This window comes from Mustela nivalis, assembly GCF_964662115.1.
Source record: "Mustela nivalis genome assembly, chromosome: 3".
Classification (NCBI taxonomy): Eukaryota; Metazoa; Chordata; class Mammalia; order Carnivora; family Mustelidae; genus Mustela; species Mustela nivalis.
The window spans coordinates 86,654,888-86,680,533 of record NC_139022.1 but is presented as its reverse complement, the minus strand read 5'-3'; the positions used below and the strand labels follow the sequence as shown (position 1 = coordinate 86,680,533).

Here is a 25,646-nt window from a genome sequence, read left to right as displayed (position 1 = left end):
GGTGATGTCCACTTACCACAAAGCAGCGTTGTCCACATTATTAAGACATTGCTAAGGTTGATCACTAATATCACCGGATAACCATATTAGACAGCGGACGGTCATGGTGTTGATAAGGTGGTGCTGGTTTATAGCATGGCCTTCTGTGGGTTGGGAATGAGGGGGAGGAGTTGTCACTACAAGGGTTGTAAGATAGAGATTCTAGAAAGGAATGAGTCTTCTAGGCAAGGGGAGTCACGGGGCTGAGAATAAGCAGACTCGTGGACAGGTAGAGTGACACCTGAATGGACGCCACTTTCCTCTCCCTCTCTTCCACGTCCCCTCTCTCCAACTGGTCATGACTGTAATGTTTGCCTGACACCATAAGGCCCGTGAGCCACAGGGGAGGACGTTTCCCAGTTTGTTCTTCCTTCCCTCTCTCTTCCCCTTTCCCTACCTCTCTGGTCCCAGATTTCCCTGAACGTGTTTATCCCTTCTTCTTTGTGCAGTTGGCAGTTTTTCAGAGCACTTGGATCAGATAAATGGACGAAGCGAGTGTGTGGACAGTACAGATAATTCCGCAAAGCCATCCAGTGAACCCGCTTCGCACATGGCCCGGCAGCGATTAGAAAGCACAGAAAAAAAGAAAATCTCGGGGAAAGTCACAAAGTCCCTTTCTGCCAGTGCTCTGTCCCTCATGATCCCAGGAGGTAGAGAGACATCTACTCGCATGAAATTGTGTGATGTGCGCATGTGACCCTCCTTCCGGTTGGGAATGCTGATGGGGATGCAAGATGGCTAGAGGCGATAGCGAGTCGTAGCTGGTTGACCCTGCTGTTCCAGGAGCTTCTCCCTGCAGGCGCTCCAGGCCTCCCAGACAGCATGTGTGGCTGATTTCTTCTGGCTTCTTTCTGCATCGGGAGATGAGGCAGGCTTCCTTCCCACAATGCCTTCCTTCTTATATTTGTTTTCTTTCCTGTTCTGCTCCCCTCTCCCCAAGTTCAGTAGTAAATTTACCTCCTCTGAATAGTTTTTCTTCTTGAGATGGGGCATCATTTATATACTTTACTGAGCTGCTTATAGCATCTGTGTTGGAAAGCTAAGTATAGTTTTTCCTCATCTAATTAATGAGGAAATAGACATGGAGGATGTAAGTTTTTCATTTCCAGGGATGTAGAGAGTCACAGACAGCACTGAAGTTCTACTTTTTCCCAACGCTGTCTGTTGAGCTATGCTTCCTCCTACTGGCAGTCAAATCATTTTCTTCCATGTATTGGAAAATTGCTTAATTATGGTTTTGTGGAATTGCAATATTTTTCCATAACTGGGTTTTGCCTCCACAAATCCCCAAGTCCACAGCAATTCCACTGGAAAAGATGAAATACACACCCTAGGGTTGGTGACTTACCGGTAGTTCCAATGGCGGCAAGGGAGTGCAAGTAGTAACTGAATTCTGTTGCAGACAGCTTGCATTGGGAAGAATACAGACCATGTCTAAAAGGAATCATTGATATTTTCAAAATTTCCTGTTTCAAAATTTTCCTGCTTGTGCAGAAAGAAATTTGACAGAAACAACTGCTTCCGTGGAGGTACTGCTCCCTCTAGTATATCTTTGCTGGGAGACATCCCCTGTAGTACCATAAAACAAACACCTAGTTTGTTTGAATGACTGCTCATAACCCAAAGGCAGTGGCCCCCGAGCAGCTGTGGTGGGGAAGGTAAGTTCGCTTTCGAAAGGTGCTGAGAAGGCCCAAATCTTAGTCAAGTAGAGCAGCTGTTCCGTTTGGGAGGGAAGGGGTCAGGGACTTGGCTTTCCAGCAGGTTCAATGTATGTGTGTGTCCACTCTGTCCTGTGCCTGCTTGCATGGTTCAAAGTTCACTGCCCACCAGTGTGTGTCTCCTCACCTGGTCTTTTGACCTTTAGAGAAAAGGTAGCCAACAAAAGAGAACCAAGATGCCACATGCAGTCACAAAATGAAGGAGCATGGTAGTGAGACACTTAGCTTTGTTCTACTTTGGCCAGACCTAAGAACGGGAAGAAATGATAGTGTGGATAGTCTGAGCTCTCTGTGTCCACAGGGGACTCAGTGCACCTGGTGAGGCTCAGCAGCCCTGGGGCTCAGTCGGCTGGCTCCCATGGGGCTCACCCTTGCAACCTCAGTGTCTTCTCTGGATTGTTCTTCTTGTCAAACACACACCCAGTTTCCTGTGACCAGTTAAGATCTGTTTAGATTCACATAGATGGAACGCAATGGCAACAATTAAATTAGAAGTGTGTTTGCTTCTTAAACAAGAAGAACAGAGTAGAATTGCTATTGTGGAAGGGGAACAAAGTGTTTGTTAAAATTTCTCTATTTCACCTGCATTATCCTCTCAGAATCATTGTCAGAATTGTAGGTAACATATGAAGACAATCAGTTGTAGTCAGAGGAATGAGGAGTGATTCGTTGAGAATCTAACATTGCCCTGTTGCTTGATCAAAATCGCTTCATGAGTACTAGCTCAGTAATACTATAGAAAGCAACTGGGGTGTTGATAAATGGCTTTCCTAACTGTGCATGTTTGAGAAGAACCGTGTTCAAGTTGTTGAGGGCAAGATTTGAAGCCCGAGGATCTCTTACTCTGGGCCACACAGTATTCTCTGTGTAAAGGTGTACTTGAAATTTGTGCATCTGTGATTTGTTTCTGTAATTAAAATAAAACATGCTAACTAGAACTATCACAGCCAGGTAGGAGCTAGGTTTTGGGTGTGTTTTAATTAGTGTAAGGAAATAAGAAATTATAACTTCAGAGAATTCATTGAAAAATGAGTTAAAATAGACACTTTTGAAGTTCTCTTAATAGCCTCTGTTCAGAAAGCCATGCTAGTTAGATAAGTATTTTTATATTATTTCTTGATGAGACATGAATGAGTTGGTCTTGCAGCCAAGCTCCTAGTCATGGCAGGGCTGATGCGTTGTGGGCTGACTGCACAGACATCTGTGTGATCAGGATTGGCTTTGATGCCTGGCTTCTGTGTTGCAGATATGTTTGCTGTTTCTCCACTGGGGAGTCCAATGTCCCCCCATTCCCTGTCCTCGGACCCTTCTTCTTCACGAGACTCCTCTCCCAGCCGAGATTCATCAGCAGCATCCGCCAGTCCACATCAGCCTGTTGTGATCCACAGTTCCGGGAAGAACTATGGTTTTACCATCCGAGCCATTCGGGTGTATGTGGGAGACAGTGACATCTACACGGTGCACCATATTGTTTGGGTAAGACCACCAGCCTCTCATCCTCGTTCATTTCCACTCCCACCCATCCTGGAAAATGAGTAAGTTGGGAGGCCGATCTATGAGTTGTTTTTCCACTAAGCTGACATTGAAGACCTGTTCATGCCCTTTCCCTTTATGGGGAGTGGGCATTGAATTTAACAAAAACTAGTAATTTCTCATAATTCTGTCAAGTTTTCCTGTTTGTCCACTCTGCATAACAAGCTGGTGGAAATTGTCAAAGATTGTCCTCTTGCCACATTTCTTTTTTGGGGCTTTTTGGTTTTGTTTTGTTTTGTTTTATTTTTGTAATCTTTTTTCTGATCTTCTTTTATTTTAAAACAAAACTACCTTCTCCACTCACCTGAAATTTTGAAAGGAATGGTCCTATTTTAGGATGATGACAGAAAAGGAGTAATAACCATGCCTTCTTGATTTCCGCTTAGGATCATTTGCTGATAAATTCAGAATATTCTCCCAGAAGAAACAGCAGATGTTAGGGTTGCCATTTGTTGGCTTATGAATGTGTACTCTGTTCTTGGACTTTAGAATGTAGAAGAAGGAAGTCCAGCATGCCAGGCAGGACTGAAGGCTGGGGATCTGATCACACACATCAATGGAGAACCGGTGCATGGACTTGTCCACACGGAAGTTATAGAGCTCTTGCTAAAGGTATTATCTTTTTATGTCCATGCCATACAGGGAAAGCAGGTCATCAGAAAGAACTGGTACCAAGAATTCTCTCCTTAAGTTCTATAGTTCTTCTCTGTGGTACATACTCAGTCTTATCACTGAGAAAGCTATTTAATAGTCTAAGGTTTAATATAAAGGAGAAGAGAATATGAATTCTCTGGTTATTTATATCATGAAAACCATGTTCCTATATCTGCCCAGTCACTTCCTAATTGAACTTCTTATTCTAAATCACAGATAACAAAAGTTTTTTGTTTGTTTGTTTTTTGATTGTTGTTTTTTTTCCCCCATTTTATGAACCGCACATAGTAAAATGTTTGGAAATCACCTATCCTAAGGGTGATTTTCTTCAGGATCATTAAGTTTTATTCTAGTACAATGGAAGATGAAGTGGTATTAAACTATGAGGTCAGATATGAAGGTTCATTCTAATAGTTGAATTTCCTTTGAAAGATAGAATTGTGAATACAGGGACCTCTGGGTGGCTCAGTGAGTTAAGTATCGCACATTTGGTTTCAGCTCAGGTTGTGATCTCAGCGTCATGAGATCGAGCCCCACATCTGGCTCTGTGCTCATCAGGGAGTCTGCTTGAGATTCTCTCTCTCCCTCTCTGTCTCCCCCTCCCCCCACCATGTGCACGATTACTCACTCTCAAATAAATAAATAAATCTTAAAAAAAAAAAAAGAATTGTGAAAATAAGCACATATACCATAAATGACAGAAATAGGTAGTAATGGAGGAGGGGGGGTAGCAATCATTAGGCCTTCCCCCACCTCATACAAATGAATTTGAACATAAATCATTTTCTGCTGTAAGCTGAATAAAGCTTATAGAGTTAAGATCACAAGAAGCGTGGACATGAGCGGAGGGAGAAAATCTACACTGATCCTCTCATTTCTGTTGAGTTACTTGCTGTGTCACCTGCTGACTGTAGAATATAAAGTTAGAGCTCCAAATATGGGTCTTGTAAAAACAAAGATGAAGTTTGTGTTTGCCTGTAAAATCTGTTCAGAAAAAGAAGTCTGTGATCAGAAATACAGTCTCTAATTGGAGGATTATTTTACACACAGACAGGTTTATGGATGACCTCTTGCTTTTTGAGCACCAAGGGGTCTGTAAGGGACTTCTACACAGAGAGGTGTGAACCATAGCTTCAAATAACCTACAGGGTGTTGAGAGAGCATTAATTTGTATATGCTATTTAAATAATGTGCATTTAGACCATTTTCAGAATACGTGCTCTGAGTCCAGTGCCGGATGTAGATGGTAGATGTTGATAACACAGGAATTGTTATAGTCCTTGCCCTTGGGAAGTATGGGAGATGCAGGAGATGTATGGAAGCACGTAAAGTTTAACTTAATTAGTCAGAGGGAGGGCTGTCATACTTTCTCAGAGAATATTCTGTGAGTAGAGAGACATCACAGAGAAATTTCATTGAATTGAAACATGAAAGAAAATTAGAACTCTAGAAGGCACTACAGAAAAGTGGGTGTGCTAAGCCTCCCAAAACTTAGGGCAGTTTAATGACTTTTTTCCTTTCCTGTCATTCCCACAGCTAATAAGAATATATTCTTCAAAAAATTAAGGGTCTGGCCTAGGTTTTTAAGAGTAGTTAATAGCAGGCATATCCCAATGTCCATTGTAAAGTAGCAGATTTTAAGAAAGTTATTGCCATTGATTAATTCACATTATTAATGAAATTTGGGTCTTGGGCTCAAAACTGAAGTCTGAATGGTTGGGGCCTGACGTTGCCCTCATAAATTCCTACAGATTGTTACCTAACACTAGCCAGCTTTCTCACAAATGCATGTATTGATCACTGGAGGGATGGGACTCAGTATTGAGAGAACGCTGCAGGGCCATAGGCAGTGTTGGAAATCCGCTGAAGGTCATGCTGAACACGTAGCAAATCCGACAGAGCCCTGCAGGGCAGATCTTAACTCTTAAAGCTGTCCATGTAATCCCAGCATGCACCCCATACCTGGATATAGATGGGTACCCAGTAACTGTGGGGTTGAGGTGAACAATGGGGTTCTCCTTTTCCTGCTGTCCAAAAGTTACCATGGGAGGCGCCAAGTACCACACGTTGCTCCTGTTATGTCTTGACTCATGTCTTTGGTGTACGTGCCGTTCAGTTCACCATTCAACATTAAATGGCTCGAGTTAGGCTCCGCTTTTCAGTGTGCCTACCGAACAGAACAGAAGACATGGCGGGTAAGACCTGAGTTTTTTCGTTTCCTTCCCCATCTATCCTTGATAATATTCTTTGTCCACCCGGTGTGCAACAACTCACTCCTAATAAGTGTCCAAGAAATGGGAGGCACAGCAGTGATGCTGACTTGGAGGTCCTTTGGCTGTGGAAGTCACCTGAAATGACTTCGGGCTCTACAGGGCATGAGTCTGACCAGCAGATTCCGTCACAGTCCCTGCTCCTGTGGTCCAAGGTTGCCTCCATTGCTGGCTCACAGATTGACCCTTTGTGAGGAAGAGCCCAGGGAAGTTGTTTTGGGTCCCCCCACCCACTGTCTACATATCCAATATAGAAACCTCTCCACCGAAGAAGCAGGCAGGCAGAGACAGGTGTTGTTTATCTATCTCTAAAATGCTCAGTTGCTCTTCTCTAGGAGCTCACCTTTTGTTTTAGATAGTAAGTCTGTGTTTTACAGGTGAGGTTCTGTTAGTTGTTATTCATCCTGCTAGAGCTTTTTCAGATCTTGGCATTAGCATTTAAAAGAAGGTCAAAGGGATTTGAAATGGTAACATAGTTTGGCTTTCTGCCTTCCTTACAACAGCATTGTTATATGCCGCATAGCTCCAGCCACAGTGTATCTCTTTGTCATTTCTTGTATCTGCTCATAAAATCACAAGAAATAATAAACAAATATGTATATACATATATACATATATATAAATGTGTATATATATATATATATATATATATATATATATATCTTTAGAAAATATGCTTTTGGTTTCCTTGGCTGAGACATTTGATGATTTTCATAATTTGTTTTATATTTGATATGATTCAGGATTTTTAAAACCTTCTTCTGTGGAATTTGAATATATATTTCTCCTGAAGGTCTCTGGCAAAGCCTCTTGGCAGAATCCAGTCCCATTTGTAACAGTGTGTCCTCCCCTGGTCATGGAGCACCTTCGTTCCTGGATCTAGTCAGTGTGGCTCTGAAATTGCGTACACACGGCCGCAGCGCGTTGGAGAGCCCTGGCGTCTCTGTCACAGAGCCAACCGGAGGATCCTGCCTCTGGTTCATAAAGGAAGCACTGGAGAGGAGCAACCAGTGTAATGAAACAAAAAGGATACAAGGGATTTAATTATCTTCCCAGTGAACTGTGTAATCATGCAGCTTTCTTCCAAATTTAAGCAGCGGTTCTTGGACAACGCGTGAAGTGAGGGATACCCACACTGGGCGCCCTCATGCCGTTGCTCGCGGAGCACCAGGGTAACAGCTCTGTTTCGCTCCCTTGGATGCTGCTTCCTTGGAGGTTTATACTTGCAGGCTGCTTCGTGAAATGTCGTGGCACCCTTAGGCAAAGGTGGGGGCTGCCATGTGTCTGTTTAGAAATGCTCCTAGAGTACTTACTTAGCTTTTGGAATTTGAACGCCAGAAGCATTTTCCATTTAAGGTCTTTATCTTTGGTCTCATTGCCCCTCACAACTTGCAGGGAAACCCGCTGGGGGAGCAGGGACTTAGGTCCGCAGTCATTTCACATGGCGGATCCATGGAATTACAGAATCCTGTGACTCTCCAGGTCAGCGCCCCACTGCCTCTCTGACTCCCGTAAAGTGTGCTCCTTCACCTTTGCCTCCCACGCTCTCCTGCCACCAGGAGTTAATCACCTCCTTTCGGCTTTCAGGTTAGCCTTCTCCGAGAACTTCGCCAAAGCAATAAAATCTTTCTTCACCCACTGCTGTCGTGGGTGACGTCCCTGTTGAGGCACATAACAATGTGTCTGGCTTTACCTGCCTAATCAGGAAACTCCCAATTCAACTAGGTTGCTTTTTCAGGATAGCATTAGTTTAAATGACCAGTGCATACGAGAAGCCCTAAAACTTCATCAGCCCCTGCTTCAGAAATTTCTTTTCTATGAACTCTGGGGAACTTTTAGATACTAAAATGAAGACCATAAGATAGTGTCATTATTACCCTCCCTACCTATTCACTGAGCCCAGAAAATGTACAGAGCATTGTGTTAGGTCCTGAAGGGTCTTAGAGCAGAGGACTCCGAGAATAACAGGTAACAGACAAACTCCCACAATCCTTATACCCTGGGAGGTAGGTGCTATAAATAACAGTGTGCGCCCACTTTACAGATGAAGGAATCAAAGCAGGAGAATGTTGGCTGAGCAGTCTGAGGTTACCTGCTAAGAGGGAGTAGAAGAGGGTTTGCGCCCTGCTGTGTGGTGTCAAAGCACGTGCGTGGCGTTAGTCCAACCAGAGTGCCCTATACCCGAGGTTCTCTGATTGCCAGTAATGCAGTACAGTGTTCATGTGGAAAGACAGTCCAATATCGGTCTGCAGTCAAAGACACAGACTGTAAATATGGCCCAAAGTCCAAAGGATAGACAGCTTAAACTAGGGTAGACAGGGAGGAAGAGTTGGAGGTTATGGGTGGAGCATTAGTGTGTGGGAAGGGAGTGCATTATGGTCTCAGTAGAGCAGAGGGTGTGTGTGCAGACAGAAGGGCAAGAAAACTCAACGTGCTTGAGGTACGTGAGTAAACGGGCGTGGCAAGAGCCCGGGTTTGTATACAGGTTGGGGCATGCAGGTTGGTTGGAGCTGGATTGTAGAGGATGTGAAGCAGAGCAAAGACATTGATCTACAGAACGCGCAGCAGTCCCCTTGTGTGTGATGCAGAGAAAGGAATATAAAAATAGTCTACCTCAGGAAGCTATCCAAGGCCAACCGATAAGCTCACGTGGAGCCAGGCTGAGAGGAGCAGTGCGGTTAGCCTGCTGTTGTATTGAGTTCAGCCAGCTTAAAGCAATTTCCCTCCCACCATGCACAATTACACAAATAGTTAATAGGAAAAGTCAACAAATTGAACATTTAACAGTCTGCTGGCCCCATTTTTTGTTGTTTTTTAAATAAGTACCACAGAATTTCTCTTAGAAGAGTTCACTTGTTCTTTGGAAGAAAGTATTGAGGAGGAACTGACCCAATAAGACAAATTGCACTCGGCTCAGACAGCCCTCGTGTGGCCAATGCATCCACCAGGTGGCAGGCTTTACGATTCCTAACCCTTTTGGCGGAAAATGTCGTTTTTCTATTCATTTACCATTTTCGTTGTCATTAATGCTCCTGGTGAAATATTTGGAGTCTGTATCTTCTGTGTCTGTAATTCCTCCTTAGGGAAATTCTCTCAGTGTATTTACGTCAGTCAAGCAAACGGTCCCCTGGAACAAGTCATATATAGAAACAAGGAAGAGAAAACCAGAGCTGGCTTTTATAGGGGAAGGGAACATTTGTAGAGAGCTCAGTATAGCATTAAATCCTGATGTGCTCTGATTTAAAAAACGTGGTCATAACTATTTTCTGATGAGTAGGCTTATCACTTATGTTTATCTCTTAAAATGTTTATGCTTATTTTATATCTCTTCATTTTCTTTTTGGCAGTCTGATGTGTTGATCATTCTCTATGTTAATCCAGTACCTGGTTCCCTCACCACCACCCATTAAGTATAAGCCATGCTCTGCGGGGAGCAAGAGAGGTGAAGGACCAGGGCGTGCCATGCCCATGACGAGTGGCACAGGTGATAAGGGTCAGAGAGCCAGAGCTCTTCCACTAGGCTCTGTGACCTTGGGAAGAAGAAACCCCAGTGTCCCTGAATCTATTTTCCCCATCTTTCATACAAGGATAACAATTCTTTCCCACCTCACCAGGTGCAATGGTAAAATATTGTAAAATATTTACATTATTATATACAAATATATGTTGTATATAATATACTAAATATATATAACTTAAATATAGGATATGTATAATGTATATAATTTGTATCTATTAATTATGTACAAATATTTATTGTAAAATATTTACATTATTTGTAAAAAAATAAAACGTCCTTCCTGGTGTGGTGGTGAAAATAAAGCAAGAGAATATATGTGAAAAACACTTTAATGCCCAAGACGCACTTGAAAAAGGCTGCATGGCATTGTTAACTGCTTGTAGATAAAGATAGGAAAGGTGATGGCGAATTATGTTAGGAAGGGTAGAACTGGACTCAGGTTCAGTGACTCACATACTAAGAGAGCCTCAGTGGTCACGAAGGCTCTCTGTCCTGTCTGTATGTGAATATGGAAAAGGGTTGAAAGAGTGGCAGTGAAAGATGAACTCCAGCCATCCTGGTTGCTCTTTTCATTCACCTAAGGCATGCAGAACAGACTCCTATTTTCGCAGGACCTCCCACAATTGTGAAGGGAAGATCCTGTTCTAAACAACCTGCATTGGTAGGCCTTTCATACGTAGAAGCTGAACATTCTATGGAAACAAGAAATAGACTGTCAGTCTTTACCATCAGATAAAGGGTTATTCTTAAAGTTTTGGCATTTGCATGCAGAACATATAGTTTAGTCTTTCAGAATAATGTTTTTTTCCTTTCGTTTCAGTTCAAATCCTATTTCCCTAATATATATATATACACACACACACACACACACACACACACACACACACACACATATTCACATATTATATATGTATATATACATAATATTCATGTATGTATATATATGTTTTGGTTTTGTTTTTTACAATTAGGACATTAGGTATGGGAATACATGTCTTAAATGTACAAAGAACTCTACAAATCAGTCAAAATACTAAGACTTGCTCATGCTAAAATGGATATAAGACCTGGACAGATTATCTCCTGAAGAGATAGAAATGACCAAAATAAATGAGACACCATCAAAGAAGGAAGATAAAAACTTGATACAGCTTATTTGTATAAAATTGGGAATTTGTTTAATGTTAATATTCAGTTTTGACAAACCTGTGGTAAGAATTGTATTTATGGGCGTACTTGGGTGGTTCACTCAGTTAAGTGTCTGACTATCTCTCAAATAAATCTGGGGGAAAAAAAAGGTAAATATGTGCTGCCCATAAATATACCTATTGACATAAACTTTCTGGAAAATAGTGTATTAGTTTGTACCAAGAGTCTTTAAAAAGTTTGGAAAGACCCTTTGATTTGCTACATTGACTCTAATTATGTAATCTAAGGAAAATGACAGAGATTAAAACAAGTGATTTATAGATAGGGCTATTTATGACAACCTTTAAAAGAATTGAAAAGTAGAAAAGTATGGAAATAAGTTTTGATTCACCCATCTCATGGAATATTATTTATACAGCCAATAAAAATTATGTTCTCAATGAACATTCAATGATGCAGGGAATGTTTTCCAAGTTGTATAATGTGAGATGGAAAAACAACATAAAGCTAAATATTAGATTAACTAAGATTAAAATCATTTCTGAAGTATGTCTGTATACGTGCATAATTTATACGTACCCGAAAAGAAATCAAGAAATATGCTGAAATATTATCAGTGTTAGCTGAGTGATAGGTTTCTCCATGATTTTTATTTTCATTTATGCTCTACAGTTACTTCTTATAATATCATGTATTATTTCCCAAATTGAAGCAGCAGAGTAGATGTTAACATGAAAGCAGTCAGTCCTCCTTGGTTGAGTCCCCTGACCCCCACCATACTCAACTCTCCTATCACTTAGAGCTAAACTGCTAGGTGTTTCCCAGGCTTAGGCCTTTGAAAAGAGCTTTCTCCTTATAATTCTTGTCTTTTCGAGGTAATCAGGGCCATCTGTGGCTTTGAAAGGATATGTTTCTCCCCCAGTTATTAAGAAATTCAAGAAGAGGTCATTGATGTGGGAGTGAAAGGAATCAGCCTTACCATCTGCCCTCGGCACCCCTCAGCCGGGCTTCTGACTCCACTGTCTTCTCTAACCTCAGGGCCTTCCCAGCAAGTCCTGTTCCAGCAGTAAGTGAAATACCCAGTAATCCGCCAGGAGTTACCTCCCCATGTATAACCTGGTTAAAGAGAATCTGTTTTATACTCACTGGCATCAACTTTCCAGTTCTGCAAGCTGACAAGTTTTAGGGTGACAGGAAAGAAATCTTTTAAAATACTTAAAAATAAAAGTCTCTTTCAGTTTTCCTAGTCTATGATTTCTAGGTCAAAGGAAAAACACAAAAAGGAGAAAAAAGTAAAATAAATCAACCAAGAACAGACAGCCCCTGGGCACATTTATACTCCATACCTATGGATGAAGGTAACTTATTTATGGAGCACTTTCCACATGTCACACTTGGTGCTAAAGCCTTTCTTAACTCCATCCTGTGGAGTCCTCACATGAGCCTCTGTGAGGTAGGTCTGATTCCGCTGGTAGACAGGGCAGGTGTTTGAGGCCCAGAGAGGAGAAGCAATCTCCTGCAGTCACAGGACTTGGATTTGAACTCACATCTGTGGAGTCCAGAGCCTCTTAAAGAAACCTGTCGTTTTGCTGTCTACCCTTTGTGTTCTATTAGGATGTTCCTGCTTTATTAAAAGGTTACTTAGAAATGGAAGGCTTTTGTACATATGTCTTTAAGTATCTTTATTTGTCTTTGAATCTCCTAGCCCAGTTCCAAATCTTGTTTCCTCCCAGAATATCCCTTTAATCCTGTCCCATTTTTTTTTTTTTATAGAGTGGAAATAAGGTGTCAATCACTACTACCCCGTTTGAAAACACATCAATCAAAACGGGACCAGCCAGGAGAAACAGCTATAAGAGCCGGATGGTGAGGCGGAGCAAGAAATCTAAAAAGAAAGAAAGTCTAGAAAGGTTAGTTAAAGCAGTATTTTTGCGATTTTGGTATATACCTTGTTGGAGGAAAGTTACTCCTTACTTAACTTAAACACGTCTGTGTGAGAAAGACCCACTGCTCTGTGAGAAATTTCATGCTGTGGTTCAGATATTTGTACATTAAAGTTCATATTCATAATAGCATTATTTTTCACAATGAAAAGATTTACAGAGTTATATTGTAGGAGAATTCAGATTGGTGTTTTGTTTTGTTTTGTTTTTTTGTTTTTTTTTGGTTTTTGTTTTTTTTTTTTTTTTTACTGTGTGAGTACCATGAAAAGCCATTTACTGTTTCTTAAGCCTCTAGAATTCATTTCAGGTGAGTTGGATTTAAGGTGTTGGCTCTTCAGGCAGTTTTTAACATTAAATCTACATTTAATAATAGCCTTTACATTACCTGAAAACATACAATTTTTTAAATGGCAGATATTTGGAAATAACTATATCTTAAAAGCATCCAAGTAAGCCTACAAGTAAAGAGGTTTTGTTTTACTGGCTGAAGATCTAACTGGGGTACACATTTACAATCTGGGAGGCACTGTGAGTGTTTTTGTGCTCTCTGCACACACTGGCAAGCTTCGTGTATGTGCTTGCCGGGGGGACATTTCTCCCTAGTCAGCTGTCTGGATGGGCTCCCTGCGTGATGTCCCAGCAGTATCCCTCCTTTGCCTACTTAGATCTAATGAGTCTGATTGTATTAAGAGGATTTTTAGTGATAGAAATGTGGGAAAATAAGCAAATGAAAAAAAGAATGCTTATTAATTCCAGGAAAGACAAAAGCATACAAGAAAGGAAGTGGAATCATGCTTTGCCTAGCCCAGCCGTGGACGGTATTTATAATATAAAAATAGAGAGGAAAAAAGACCACCCTTTTCTCTAACTGAAAGTTTTGGGTTAGCTGTAGAGGGAGGAATAGAAAAAGGGAAGTGTATTTGGTCAGAAGGCAGAAGGGTGCTTGGGGAGAAGCTTAATCCTCATCTTCTGTGCTGGGAAGTCAATAGATAGTTTCTAAAACTGAAAAACGAAAACATAGTATAAAGAGATTCCATAGCAATGTGCAGACAGATAGAAGAAACAGCTCAAGGAGTAGAAAGTGGTTTCTCAGCCAAGTGTGCCAAGGACAGAGTAGCACACTTGCTGTTTTTCATTATGAACTGTATAAGATGATGTCATTATTTAACCCAACTACATTTATTGCTTTGATTAAAATTAAACACACCAGTTCTGAGATGTGTAGTCTATTAGATATTAGATAAATGAGTGATTCCTAAATTTTTTTAATGTGTGCTTTGTATCTGGATTGTGCTTTAAGTTAGAACACACTTTTTCCAAGGGGTAGCAGTGTTTAAATGTGTGCTTAAGCTCACTGTGGGGGTGAGTGAGGCTTGCATAATGGCAAAGGTAAAAGAACTTTCTAGAGCCACTTGCATTTCTTAGCCGTCAGAAGCTCTTTTTTTTTTTTTTATTGCTTTAAGATACGCTTTTTGAGCACTAAATACACATTTGCTTCTGCTACAGCATAGCGTCTGGTGCCCTGCTGACACGATAAGCTTCGGTTCACCTTTCTCGCTTTTTCTATGTTAATGTGTAGCCTACATTGTCATTAGGAATTTTCAAGAGCCCACTGTGGTATAAGCACCGCAAACAGCCCCTTCTAGATAAAGCCACTGCCCAGCATATCACCATTAAAGAATTCTATATCTAAGATAATGGTTTTTCTTTCAGAGATTTACTTGGTATTACCTCTTAATTAAATTGTGTTATTGTATCTGAGGGTACATGCTCAGAAGCTTTCAGGTCAAGAACGCCCTCCTCATAAACCTGACAAAGAAATGAGTAAATGTCGCATGTGTTTTATATTTTTCCTTTTTTCTCAGCTCTGCCTGAAGTATTGGAGAATTGGGAGAGCTTCCACTGTATAATATCAAAGACTTTTCCTTTCTAAGTCACAAGGTTTTTAATTTGAAAGTGGGAACCTGCACCTTAGGGTAGGATCTGCCCCGGACCGCTGCCCCTGCTGCCGAGATGTGAACTGACTGCAGAGGTGTTGCACAGGGACGGGGAGGCCCCAAGTGTAGAATCTAATCTGTTGTCTCCGGTTGTCACTCCAGGAGAAGATCCCTTTTCAAAAAACTAGCCAAGCAGCCTTCTCCTTTGCTCCACACCAGCCGAAGTTTCTCCTGCTTGAACCGGTCCCTGTCCTCAGGGGAGAGCCTCCCGGGTTCCCCCACGCACAGCTTGTCTCCCCGGTCGCCGACGCCCAGCTATCGCTCCACCCCCGACTTCCCATCAGGTGAGCTAGTCTCCTGGCCCACACAGCAAGGGAGAGTTGAGAGGTGGTCAGAATCACCATGTGAGCTCCTGAGGGACAGGAGGCTTATTCCAGGTTAATGAAAGATGGTTGAGGGTGTAGATGGTAGTGAACAGGATTTATGGGGCCGTCGTGAGATGTGGTTGTTTAGAACATTAAGACAGGAAGTACTGGGTTGGACCCTGATGTGGGGAAGATGTATCTGAAAAGCATGTATTCATTAGAGTTAAATGCTGAGACAATTTGCTGACCTTTATCTAAGCTGATAGAAAAGAGTTTGGGTTGGAAGCATGGAAGGGAAAGGGAAGGAGTCCATTGCTCATGGCTTTCTGTTTTCTACCCACAGGTACTAATTCTTCCCAAAGCAGCTCCCCAAGCTCTAGTGCCCCCAATTCCCCAGCAGGGTCAGGACACATCCGACCCAGTACCCTTCATGGCCTGGCCCCCAAACTCAGCGGACAGCGCTACCGGTCGGGAAGGCGCAAGTCGGCTGGTAGCATCCCTCTCTCCCCACTGGCCAGGACCCCCTCTCCAACGCCACAGCCCACCTCCCCCCAGCGGTCACCATCCCCTCTGTTGGGACACTCGCTTGGCAATTCCAAGATCGCTCAAGCCTTCCCCAGCAAAATGCACTCCCCGCCCACCATCGTCAGACATATCGTGAGGCCAAAGAGTGCAGAGCCCCCAAGGTCCCCGTTGCTCAAGCGCGTGCAGTCGGAGGAGAAGCTCTCCCCCTCCTATGGCAGTGACAAAAAGCACCTATGTTCCCGCAAGCACAGCCTGGAGGTGACCCAGGAGGAAGTGCAGCGGGAACAGCCTCAGCGGGAAGTGACCTTGCAGAGCTTGGAGGAGAATGTGTGTGACGCACCCTCACTCAGCCGCGCCAGGCCCGTTGAACAAGGCTGCCTGAAGCGCCCTGTCTCCCGGAAGCTGGGGAGACAGGAGTCTGTGGACGAGCTGGACCGAGAGAAGCTGAAGGCCAAGGTGGTAGTGAAGAAACCGGATGGGTTCCTGGAGAAACAGGAACCCCAACAGAAATCCCATGGACTTGGTAGTGATTTAGAAAACCTCTCGACTTTGAGGCTGGAAGAAAGAGAGAAGAAAATATACCCAAAGGCTTTAGAAAGGTCAAACCATTTTGAAAACAAAGGGGCCTTGCAGGAGACCCAGTCCCTGGGCAGTCTGCTGAAGGGGGCTCTTCACAAGCAGGCCAGCGTTCGGGTCAGCGAGGGGGTGACCTCAGAAGGGGCAGCAACGGGCCATGTCCTGGCCCCCGGGGACCACAGCCAGGGCATCTGTGACTTCAAGCGCACCTCTGCTGCCAGCACCCTCCAGGACAGTCTCTGTCACTCCACAGACAGGTCTAGCTCCACGAAGGGGGAGAACGTGGAGAAGGCCTCCCAGGCCAAGGATTGTCTCCGATGTGAGAAGTTAGACAGCAAACTGGCCAACATCGATTACCTCCGAAAGAAAGTATCCCTTGAAGACAAAGATGACAGCCCGTGCTCTGTGCTCAAGCCCAAGATGACCTCGAGTGCCCACGAAAGCCTGCCTGGGAACCCAGCCCGGGCTGTGGGTGGACAGCAGGAGGCCCTGCCAGCCTCTGAGAACCGAGCATTCATCAGCAGTGCCCACCCGGCTCAGATCAGTGCTGCTGCTTTTGTCCCTCTCAAGGCCCTCGCTGGCCGGGTGGATGGTGGAGGGGAAAAGCCGGGCTTGGTCGCTCCTGAGTCACCTGTCCGCAAAAGCCCCTCTGAGTATAAGATGGAAGGTAGGTCCGTGTCCTGCCTGAAGCCAATTGAGGGCACTCTGGATATTGCGCTCCTGTCTGGACCTCAGGCCTCCAAGACAGAGCTGCCGTCCCCAGAGCCTGCACAGAGCCCCAGCCCAGCCAGTGATGTGGAGCCCTCTGTGCCACCAGCTCTCCCCAGCGGCGGGGGCATGAAGGGTGACACAGCGGGTCAGAGGGAGCCCTCCCCTGCCAGCTTCAGGATGAGTAAGTCCTACCTGCTGGAGTCCCGGTTCCCATCCTCTAGCCGGGCTCTTCAGAATTCACCAGCAGCTTCCTTGCCTGAGCCAGACCTAAAGCGGGACAGGAAAGCTTCCCATGCTGCCAGGAGCCCAGGGACGGTCATGGAAAGCAATCCCCGGCAGAAGGAGGGGGGCCCCAGCAAACACCAAGACCACAGCCCCGACATTAAACTCCTCCCCTTCCTGGGGCAGAACCCCCACAGCACCGACCCATCCAGGACCCGCAGCCTGCTGCCCCCTGAAAGTACCCCCTCGAGAGAGAAGCTGAGTGGGAGGGAATCCTCTGAAAGGGGCCCTTCCGCAGCCAGAGGCGAGCGGTCTGCTCTGAGGGTTGACTCTCAAAGAGACCCCTCCACCGAGCTGTGTCCTCCAGAAGCTGCTAAAACCCGTGATGATTCCAGAAACCTCCCCTCTGGGGGAAGGCCCCGCCCTGACTGCTACACACAGCCCCACCCCACAGAGAAAGCGTGGGGCTCTTGTGGCAAAGCAAGCCCCAGAGATGGCCGCGTGGAGGTGAGGCCTCTGGCGAGGGAGGACTCTCATTTGCCTTCAGCAGGGACTTTTGAGAAGGAGCTGGGCAGAGGAAGAGGTGGCACGGAGCCCCAGCCAGAAGCCCCTCCAGCCCGGCGTTCCCAGCCGCCACCCAGCCCTGAGAATGGGAGAGACCTCCTCTCTGGTTTCCCCGTCTTGCCGAGAGACAGTCCCAAGGAGCTGGAAGGGAAGGAACAGCCTCCGCAGAAGCATGTCAGCGGTAGCTCTCAGCCAGTCCCAGTCACCAAAGAACTGCACGGCCTGGCGGCTCGGCCACACAGCAGCTCGCTGAGCCACGGCTCAGGCGGAGAGCCCGGGGGCAAGCCCTGTGCTACAGAACCCGGCCTGGGCCTCCAGGGCCCTCCCAAGCCGACCACAGCACACAGTGAAAGCAGCAGCCACAAGCCCAGGCCTGGCCCTGACCCGAGCCCTCCAAAGTCGAAGCACCCAGACAGGGCCCTCTCCTCCCAGAAGCTAAGCAGTGGTCCTGCAGTGGGCAGAGAGCCTGGTTCTCAGCCCCCTGCTGGCCCCAGCCGAGAGGGGAAGGGCTGCAGCAAGGGCATCTCGGATGCGTTCCCTGCCCTCCCAGGTTCCCAGAACACAGTTAGCGATGCGATGGGCCAGGGAGGAGGTGGACCCTCAGTCCCACTGCAGGCCGAAGGGGGTCTTCTAGACACCAGGCTGAAACCCGCCAGTTTGGGGCATCCCCCGGAGGGGCTAGAGAAGCCCACGCTCCTGCCATGGCAAAGATGCCCAGGAGTAGATGAGTTGGTAGACCAGAAACCCGCCACTGTCAGTGAAAAGCAAAACCTGTCTCCAAAGCACCCCAAACCATCCACTGTGAAAGACTGCCCACCTCTGTGCAAACAGACAGACGTGAGTCCAAGTTCACTGGCTACCACTACGACTGACAGGAAGTCTGAGGGCAAGAAATGCACTGAAGCACTTTATGTCGCCACAGAGAGTGGGAAGCCTGAGGCCAGCCTTCCCCTGGCATCTAGCGAGGCCAGGCCAAAAGGCACAGAGAGGCCAGCAGCTGCTGTTGGGAAGGGCTTGTCAGAGGCCAAAGGGAAAGGGCTGAGTGCCCAGAAGCCGCTGAATGAGGCAAGCAAGCCCAGTGGCATGAAGCGGTCACCCTCGGCCACTGGGCAGAGCTCTTTGCGATCCACTGCCCTCCCGGAGAAGTCTCTGAGTTACTCTTCCAGCTTTCCTGAAGCCAGACCGGGGGCGCGAGAGGCCACCACAAGTGGCAGTGACGCGTCTTCCACCAAGGCTGGCGGGGCTGCGGCTAAGGCCCTGCCTGGGGGGGATGGCAGAACCCACATGACCAAGAGTGACTCCTTGCCATCTTTTCGGAGCCCCACCGTCACTCTGGAATTGCACCACCCTGGCCCGAGTGTGGCGGGGGGTGCCGGCCACCGGGACAGGGCCCTGTCAGTAACTGCCACCGCAGGAGAAACCAAAGGGAAAGAGCCTGTCCCAACCCAGCCCCCTCAGCCTCGGAAACAGAACCCAGGCAGAGAAGTCACCAAGGCGTCCCCAGCTCCAAACCCTGACCGGCCCATCACCCTTTCTTCTGAGAAGGACTTTGTGGTCCGGCAGAGGCGGGGGAAAGAGAGTGTGCGTAGCAGCCCTCACAAAAAGGCCTCGTAGTGGGGCAGGCCCCAGGCCAGACTAGGGAGACCCGACCTGAATGTGTACCTGAGTCTTGACTACCTTTTGAAACCAGCACTGTGTGGCAACGCCCGCCGGGCAGAGCCTGGAGCCTCACTGCGGATGGACGGGGAGAGGGAGAGAAAGTCGGAAAGAAAGAGGGGACCTTCTTCCAATTGCCTTCCCGATCGTTACCGGTAAAACTGTTACCAGATAGTGTTTGTACAAACGACAACAATGGAATAAACTTTACAGTTGAGGGTTGCTGAGGAAAAAGATTTTCTCTGTAAATACCTAGCAATGTGTTTGGTTTGGGACTGAGAGTCGGTACCTTGCTGCTGTGATTGCGTTGTTTACCACAGCTTTGTTTTGTTTGTTTCTTTTTTTTCCCCAGTTAAGATTTTTGCTTTACCACTTATCATAATGTAGTAATGAAGCAAAACGGTTAAAAATGGGTGTATTAAAAAGTAGAGTTACGCTCCTATTCGTGTACATACGCACCCACCCACATGTTTTGGTCTGTGGTTTAAGAGAATATTTCAAGACTACATTTTTCTAAGTTAAAGCATTCTAAGTAGAGTTAAAGGTGGAAGAAAGTCCTAGATACAGTAGATCGTGAGTTTTTGTGTGTACTTTTCAGGGGAGATTTTGGTAGTACTGTATCTGGCTACCTGTGTTTCCAGATCCGAAAGCAAGAACTACTCTAATCACCGCATTTGGAAGCTTTCCTCTGTTAGGAATGGCCGGAACCAAGGGAGCTAACCATTGTCACTGCACAGCCATCCCAGTGGACGTTCTGATCCTGGGTCCAACTGTCTGAAAGGCCAGTTGTCCTTGTCTGTGAGTGTGTGTAGGGTCTTCACCCTCGCTGGAGTGTGGGCTATAAACACACGTCAACTTTATTGCTCTTACTTTCCCTTCTTTTTCTTTCCATGCTCTTAAACTCAGGCCTTTATGCTATGAGTCACTAGTCCAAGAAGCACACATTTCATAGAACTTTTGCACCAGCCCTGCTCTTGAACAAAAAGGAAAATTACTGGCTGCACACGAATCTGACAGTGCTTAAATCGAGTAAGAAGGATCAGGCATTGGAAGAGGTTTTAAATTTTGCTTTTTTTGAGGGGAAAAAGGGGGTGGATTTTGGCATCATAGCATATATATTAATGAATAATCAGGACATCAGATACATTTTAATACATAGCTGGGGCCTTATGTTGTAGATGAAGCTTGCTGTTTTTAGCAAGTTCCTGGGTTTCACATTCATTTCTGATGCATCGAGTAGCTCCATACATTGCATAACACGATCTCTTTATTTGTATGCAAAAAAAAAATAAATAAATACTGTATTAATAAAGAGCAGCATTTTTTTAATAAAAAAAAAGACTCGGTGGAGCTATTTGGTGCTTGAATGTGTCCTTTTTACTTTTGCTAAGCCTTATTTAAATTTTGTATACCATGGAATATGTAGAATTTGTCAAATCATTTTAGTGCTGAGGGGGTTTTTGTTTGTTTTTGTTGCAGTTGTCCTGGTGGCTTGTTTTATATTGTAAGACGACACTTGCTGACATAAGTACTAAAGGCACTAAGAGAAAATACACACAGATAAGTCTTTATAAGATGTTTGGGATCCATAGCAGGATTTTTGTTCTGTTTTGTTTTTCAAGAGAAAAAAATATTACCAATAAATACTAATTCGGCACCCAAACCCCCTCGGATGTCTTAGTATCTTCAAGCTATAAAATTGTTCCTCTAAGCACAGCCTCTGGATTATAAATTATTTAGTGAGGCTGTAAACCCTGCTCCAAAAACAAAGGCATAACTTAACTGACTGCTTGGTTGTCCTTCATTGTACAATGAGATGGCAATGGAAAAAAATAAATAAAAGTAAAAAAGTCTCCTCCTTGCCCCTGATTTTTTTTCCCCCACGTAGTTTCAGCTCTTCCCCATCGCTCTGTCGTGAAATTGTAGAAGAAATAAGTATTGTAAAAGAACTCAAATGGGTTTCCAAAGTGGTCTCAACATTTATAATTCATATCTGTGTTTGGTGGTTGTCATAACCCAGTCTTCTGTATCCAGACACCTCGACAGATGTTTCGGGGAGGTAGTTCATGGTTTACAGCCTTTGCTTTTTAACTGTCCAGTTTCCTTTAAAGCACAACTAGCTGCTCGTTTACAAATGATATTTTTATGTATATTTTGTATAGTGTATTATCATTTTTGCCAAATATGTTTTTGCATTTTGGATGAGTAAAGAGTACTTCAGGTTGCATTCATGTAATACCTGTTTGTTGTAAACCTCTCCAGTCAGCTGGTAGGAATTCTCCTGTGTTCTCTCCAGTCAGTCTCCTGTGATTGTAAGATGTGCTCCTCGGTAGAACTCCCAGCTGTAGGTTGACCAGCTTCAAAGTCTGTTAGGATCTGTGCAATAAAGTGTTTGCAGTCTTATTTTCTCTAAGAAGTTCCCTATGGATGTCCTAATTGTTGTATATTGAACAAATATTTATACTTATGCAGTTGCATAACATTGAAATAAAAATTTAGCATGAAAAGATAATGACTAACATGTTCTTTCCTTATGTGTATACATACATCCCTAAAATGTTACTGAATATAACTGTATATTATGGGAAGTATGCAGCTTTACAGATGGCTTTTTATGGAGGGGAATGGTTTACTAATTTTTTTTTTAATTTTATTTATTTGAGGAAGGGGAGAGAGCAAGAACAAATAGGCAGAGAGGCAGAGGGAGGGGGAGATGCAGACTCCCCACTGAGCAGGAGCCTAATGCAGGACTTGATCACAGGACCCTGAGATTATGACCTGAGCCAAAAGCAGACATTTAACTGACTGAGCCACCCAGGTGCCCCTAATTATTATTATTTTTTTTTTACTTACACAAATGCTTTCTTCTTAAAGATTAAGTCTTGCTATAACGCCTTCCTATGTTTTCTACCAACCTTATTCCTTGCCTGCAGAACTTGACACCTTCCACACCACAGTCACTGTCTCCATACAGTCTCCTTCTCAGGGACACCAGCTCCTTCAGTTCTCCAGAAACCTTCCTCCATCAATTGCATTTTGCCCTGTCTTCGTTCATTTCCTCTCTTCCTTTCTCCCTTTTTGTAATCAAAGCCATTGAAACCACCAGAAATGAAAGAAGCAGCCTAACATTTATTGTATATTTAGGTGTGTGTGTGCATGCATAGTGCTGGGCAAGATACTTTTCATCTTCCATGTCATTTGAGCCCCAACCCAGATGGTAGCAGCATCCCTATTTTACAGATGAGGAAATAGCCCCAGATGGATGATGTCATTCACTTAATATACACACTGTGAAGAGAGTCTATATTAGCATCCAGGTTTTTTGTTTTGTTTTTGTTTTTTTTTCCTGGCTCTAAAGCTGTCGACCTTTCTAAACATCTCCAGATGTCATGTGGTTGCATTCAGGTCTGGGCCCCTCTGTGAATGCTCGAAGCCATCTCATTGTCTCTTAACATGCAGAAAAATCATACAGGGCAAAATTACATGTTTGGTAATTGGTGGGAGACCTCAAGCCAAGGCAGCTAATCATTCTCTGTAATAGGGCTCCTTGATTAATTCTAATGAGTCAGTTGGCAATTTCCCATCTAGCATTTTCGGTTCGTAACACAAATGTAACATGAAGAAGTATAGCTTAATCTTAACTACAGAAATCTGCTTCCTTCCATACAGGCCAGTAATGAAGCAACTCAAGGGTAGGGCAGCTCTCTAAATTTAATTTCCCACCTACCAATATGGTTTTAACCCATTCTAAAAGCAGTGATTTGTGTTAGTCCTCTTTTTTTCTAGGTCTGTGCCCATGAATATTCTCCACATCTTGTCTATCTACAAAAGCTAGAAATGGCCGTGCCTTTGTTGAACCTCGGGTTCATTACTTTTTGCCTATTGAAAGTCAGTCAGTCTGGCTCAGATTCAAGTTCTCTGGCAGTTCAGACTCCTTGGGCCACAGGCTGGGATCTTCGCACCAGTCCTCAAGGAAAAACACACAACAACATCCCACTGATTTCTGGAACCATGCCTTCCAAAAGCCCTCAAACTTGACTTCCCTTTGTCCTCCATGATGTGCCAGTCAAGCCTGTTCTGATGTTGAGAAAAGAAAGATCTGCTGTCTATGATTGCTAGGTCTTGCCGCACACAGCTTTGCAGAACGTCTATTACCACGGTGCAGCTGAAAGCCTGTAACAAATGCTCAGCTCCTGTTTCATTAACACTGCTTGGAGACGGCTGTCAGTAGCCAGGACGTGAAGGATGAAGATGTTCGTGGGGCCTGAAGCAAGCGTGTTGCGTTGACTGGGGTTTCATATGTCAGCCTGCCAACACCATAACCTCCAGCCCTAACCTGCCTAAATAAAAATCCTTTGCCTGAAAATTCTGTCCCTCTGGAATACATACACCATGTTACACAGTGCCATGAAGTGCCGTTCCCGGGCTGGAGACAGATTGACTCTTTGGGGGACTAGGGTGATTCCTGCAGATACCTGCCCACATCCTTCAGGGTGGTGCTGGCCTGTAGTGCGAGCCCCGGCTCCTCAGCCCCCTGCTCCGTCCACGCGGGCATCCTTAGAACAACTATGGCTCCCTGACCTCATGGAAACACATAGAGCCTTAGGAAAAGGCAGCTTCATTTTCCAGTTCCTGTGAATTGTCACAACCAGTGACCTCTCTATTCTTCTTGCCCTTGTTTGTAGAAATAAAAGAAGTCTTTCTTCAATGACAAAACTCCTTTTCCATGCCTAACATGGTCATAGGAGCAGATTCGAAGTACAGAGATGAAGAAAAAGGAATTGCTGTGATCCCACCAGGTGTTCTGTCATTCTTCAATTTATATAGGTTTTTAATTTTTTTCAAAAAACTTAAGTAACAGGGGACATGATGTTGGCCGACCTCCCTGGATGAGTATTAAATCACAAATATATTTCAATATCTATAAATACGCTTCTGCAGTATTGTTCACAATGGCTGCGTGGCATTTCATTTTATGGATGTGCCGTATTGCTTTCCTTCATGGCAGGGAGCCTCAGATGCAGACGCTTGGGGTCGTCTTGCTCTCCAGTTCTCAGCCAGTTTATGCCAGAGTTCATTGACTCTATCCCTACACTTCTTTTCACCCACTAGGCAGCCATGTGAATTAACTGGTTTATCTTCTTGTGTTCTTACAAAAACAGGTATGGTTTTGTATCCATGTATTTTTTTTTAATTTTTTCAATTTATTATTTATTTTCAGAAAAACAGTATTCATTATTTTTTCACCACACCCAGTGCTCCATGCAATCCATGCCCTCTATAATACCCACCACCCCAACCTCCCACCCCCCCACCACTTCAAACCCCTCAGATTGTTTTTCAGAGTCCATAGTCTCGTGATTCACTTCCCCTTCCAATTTACCCCAACTCCCTTCTCCTCTCTAACACCCCTTGTCCTTCATGATATTTGTTATGCTCCACAAATAAGTGAAACCATATGATAATTGACTCTCTCTGCTTGACTTATTTCACTCAGCATAATCTCTTCCAGTCCCATCCATGTTGCTGCAAAAGTTGGGTATTCATCCTTTCTGATGGAGGCATAATACTCCATAGTGTATATGGACTATATCTTTCTTTTTTTTTTTTTTTAATTTTTTTTTTTTTAAGATTTTATTTATTTGTCAGAGAGAGAGAGGGAGAGTGAGCGAGCACAAGCAGACAGAATGGCAGGCAAGACAGAGGGAGAAGCAGGCTCCCTGCCGAGCAAAGAGCCTGATGTGGGACTCGATCCCCAGACGCTGGGATCATGACCTGAGCTGAAGGCAGCTGCTTAACCAACTGAGCCACCCAGGCATCCCTGGACTATATCTTTCTTATCCATTCGTCTGCTGAAGGGCATCTTGGTTCTTTCCATAGTTTGGTGACCGTGGTCATTGCTGCTATAAACATTGGGGTACAGATGGCCCTTCTTTTCACGACATCTGTATCCTTGGGGTAAATACCCAGTAGTGCAATTGCAGGGTCATAGGGAAGCTCTATTTTTAATTTCTTGAGGAATCTCCACACTGTTCTCCAAAGAGGCTGCACCAACTTGCATTCCCACCAACAGTGTAATAGGGTTCCCCTTTCTCCACATCCTCTCCCACACATGTTGTTTCCTGTTTTGTTAATTTTGGCCATTCTAAGGTATCCATGTATTTTTAATGTCTAAAAATGATTGTGTTAATGTGTCATTTGGGCTTTGTTTTTTTCCCTATCAAGCTCTCTGTTTGGTTCACAAACTGGCTCCTGTCCCGGAAG

The 25,646-nt window shown here is 44.5% G+C and overlaps 1 protein-coding gene across 16 annotated transcripts in view; it reads left to right on the top strand.

Annotated features, from left to right (window-relative positions):
- Positions 1 to 21,889, top strand: part of MAST4 (microtubule associated serine/threonine kinase family member 4) — a 548,711-nt gene extending 526,822 nt beyond the window's left edge. For 11 of the 16 annotated variants that reach the window (XM_082723013.1, XM_082723009.1, XM_082722999.1 and 8 more), the window contains 6 exons: positions 489 to 689; positions 3,004 to 3,233; positions 3,780 to 3,902; positions 12,657 to 12,793; positions 14,926 to 15,107; positions 15,472 to 21,889. In XM_082723013.1, coding sequence (XP_082579139.1) covers positions 489 to 689; positions 3,004 to 3,233; positions 3,780 to 3,902; positions 12,657 to 12,793; positions 14,926 to 15,107; positions 15,472 to 19,340 — 4,742 coding nt within the window. In that variant the 3' untranslated portion in view covers positions 19,341 to 21,889. The remainder of the gene's footprint in view (positions 1 to 488; positions 690 to 3,003; positions 3,234 to 3,779; positions 3,903 to 12,656; positions 12,794 to 14,925; positions 15,108 to 15,471) is intronic. The other 5 variants (XM_082723016.1, XM_082723015.1, XM_082723004.1 and 2 more) reach the window with 1 other exon arrangement.
- Positions 21,890 to 25,646: the final 3,757 nt, after the last annotated feature.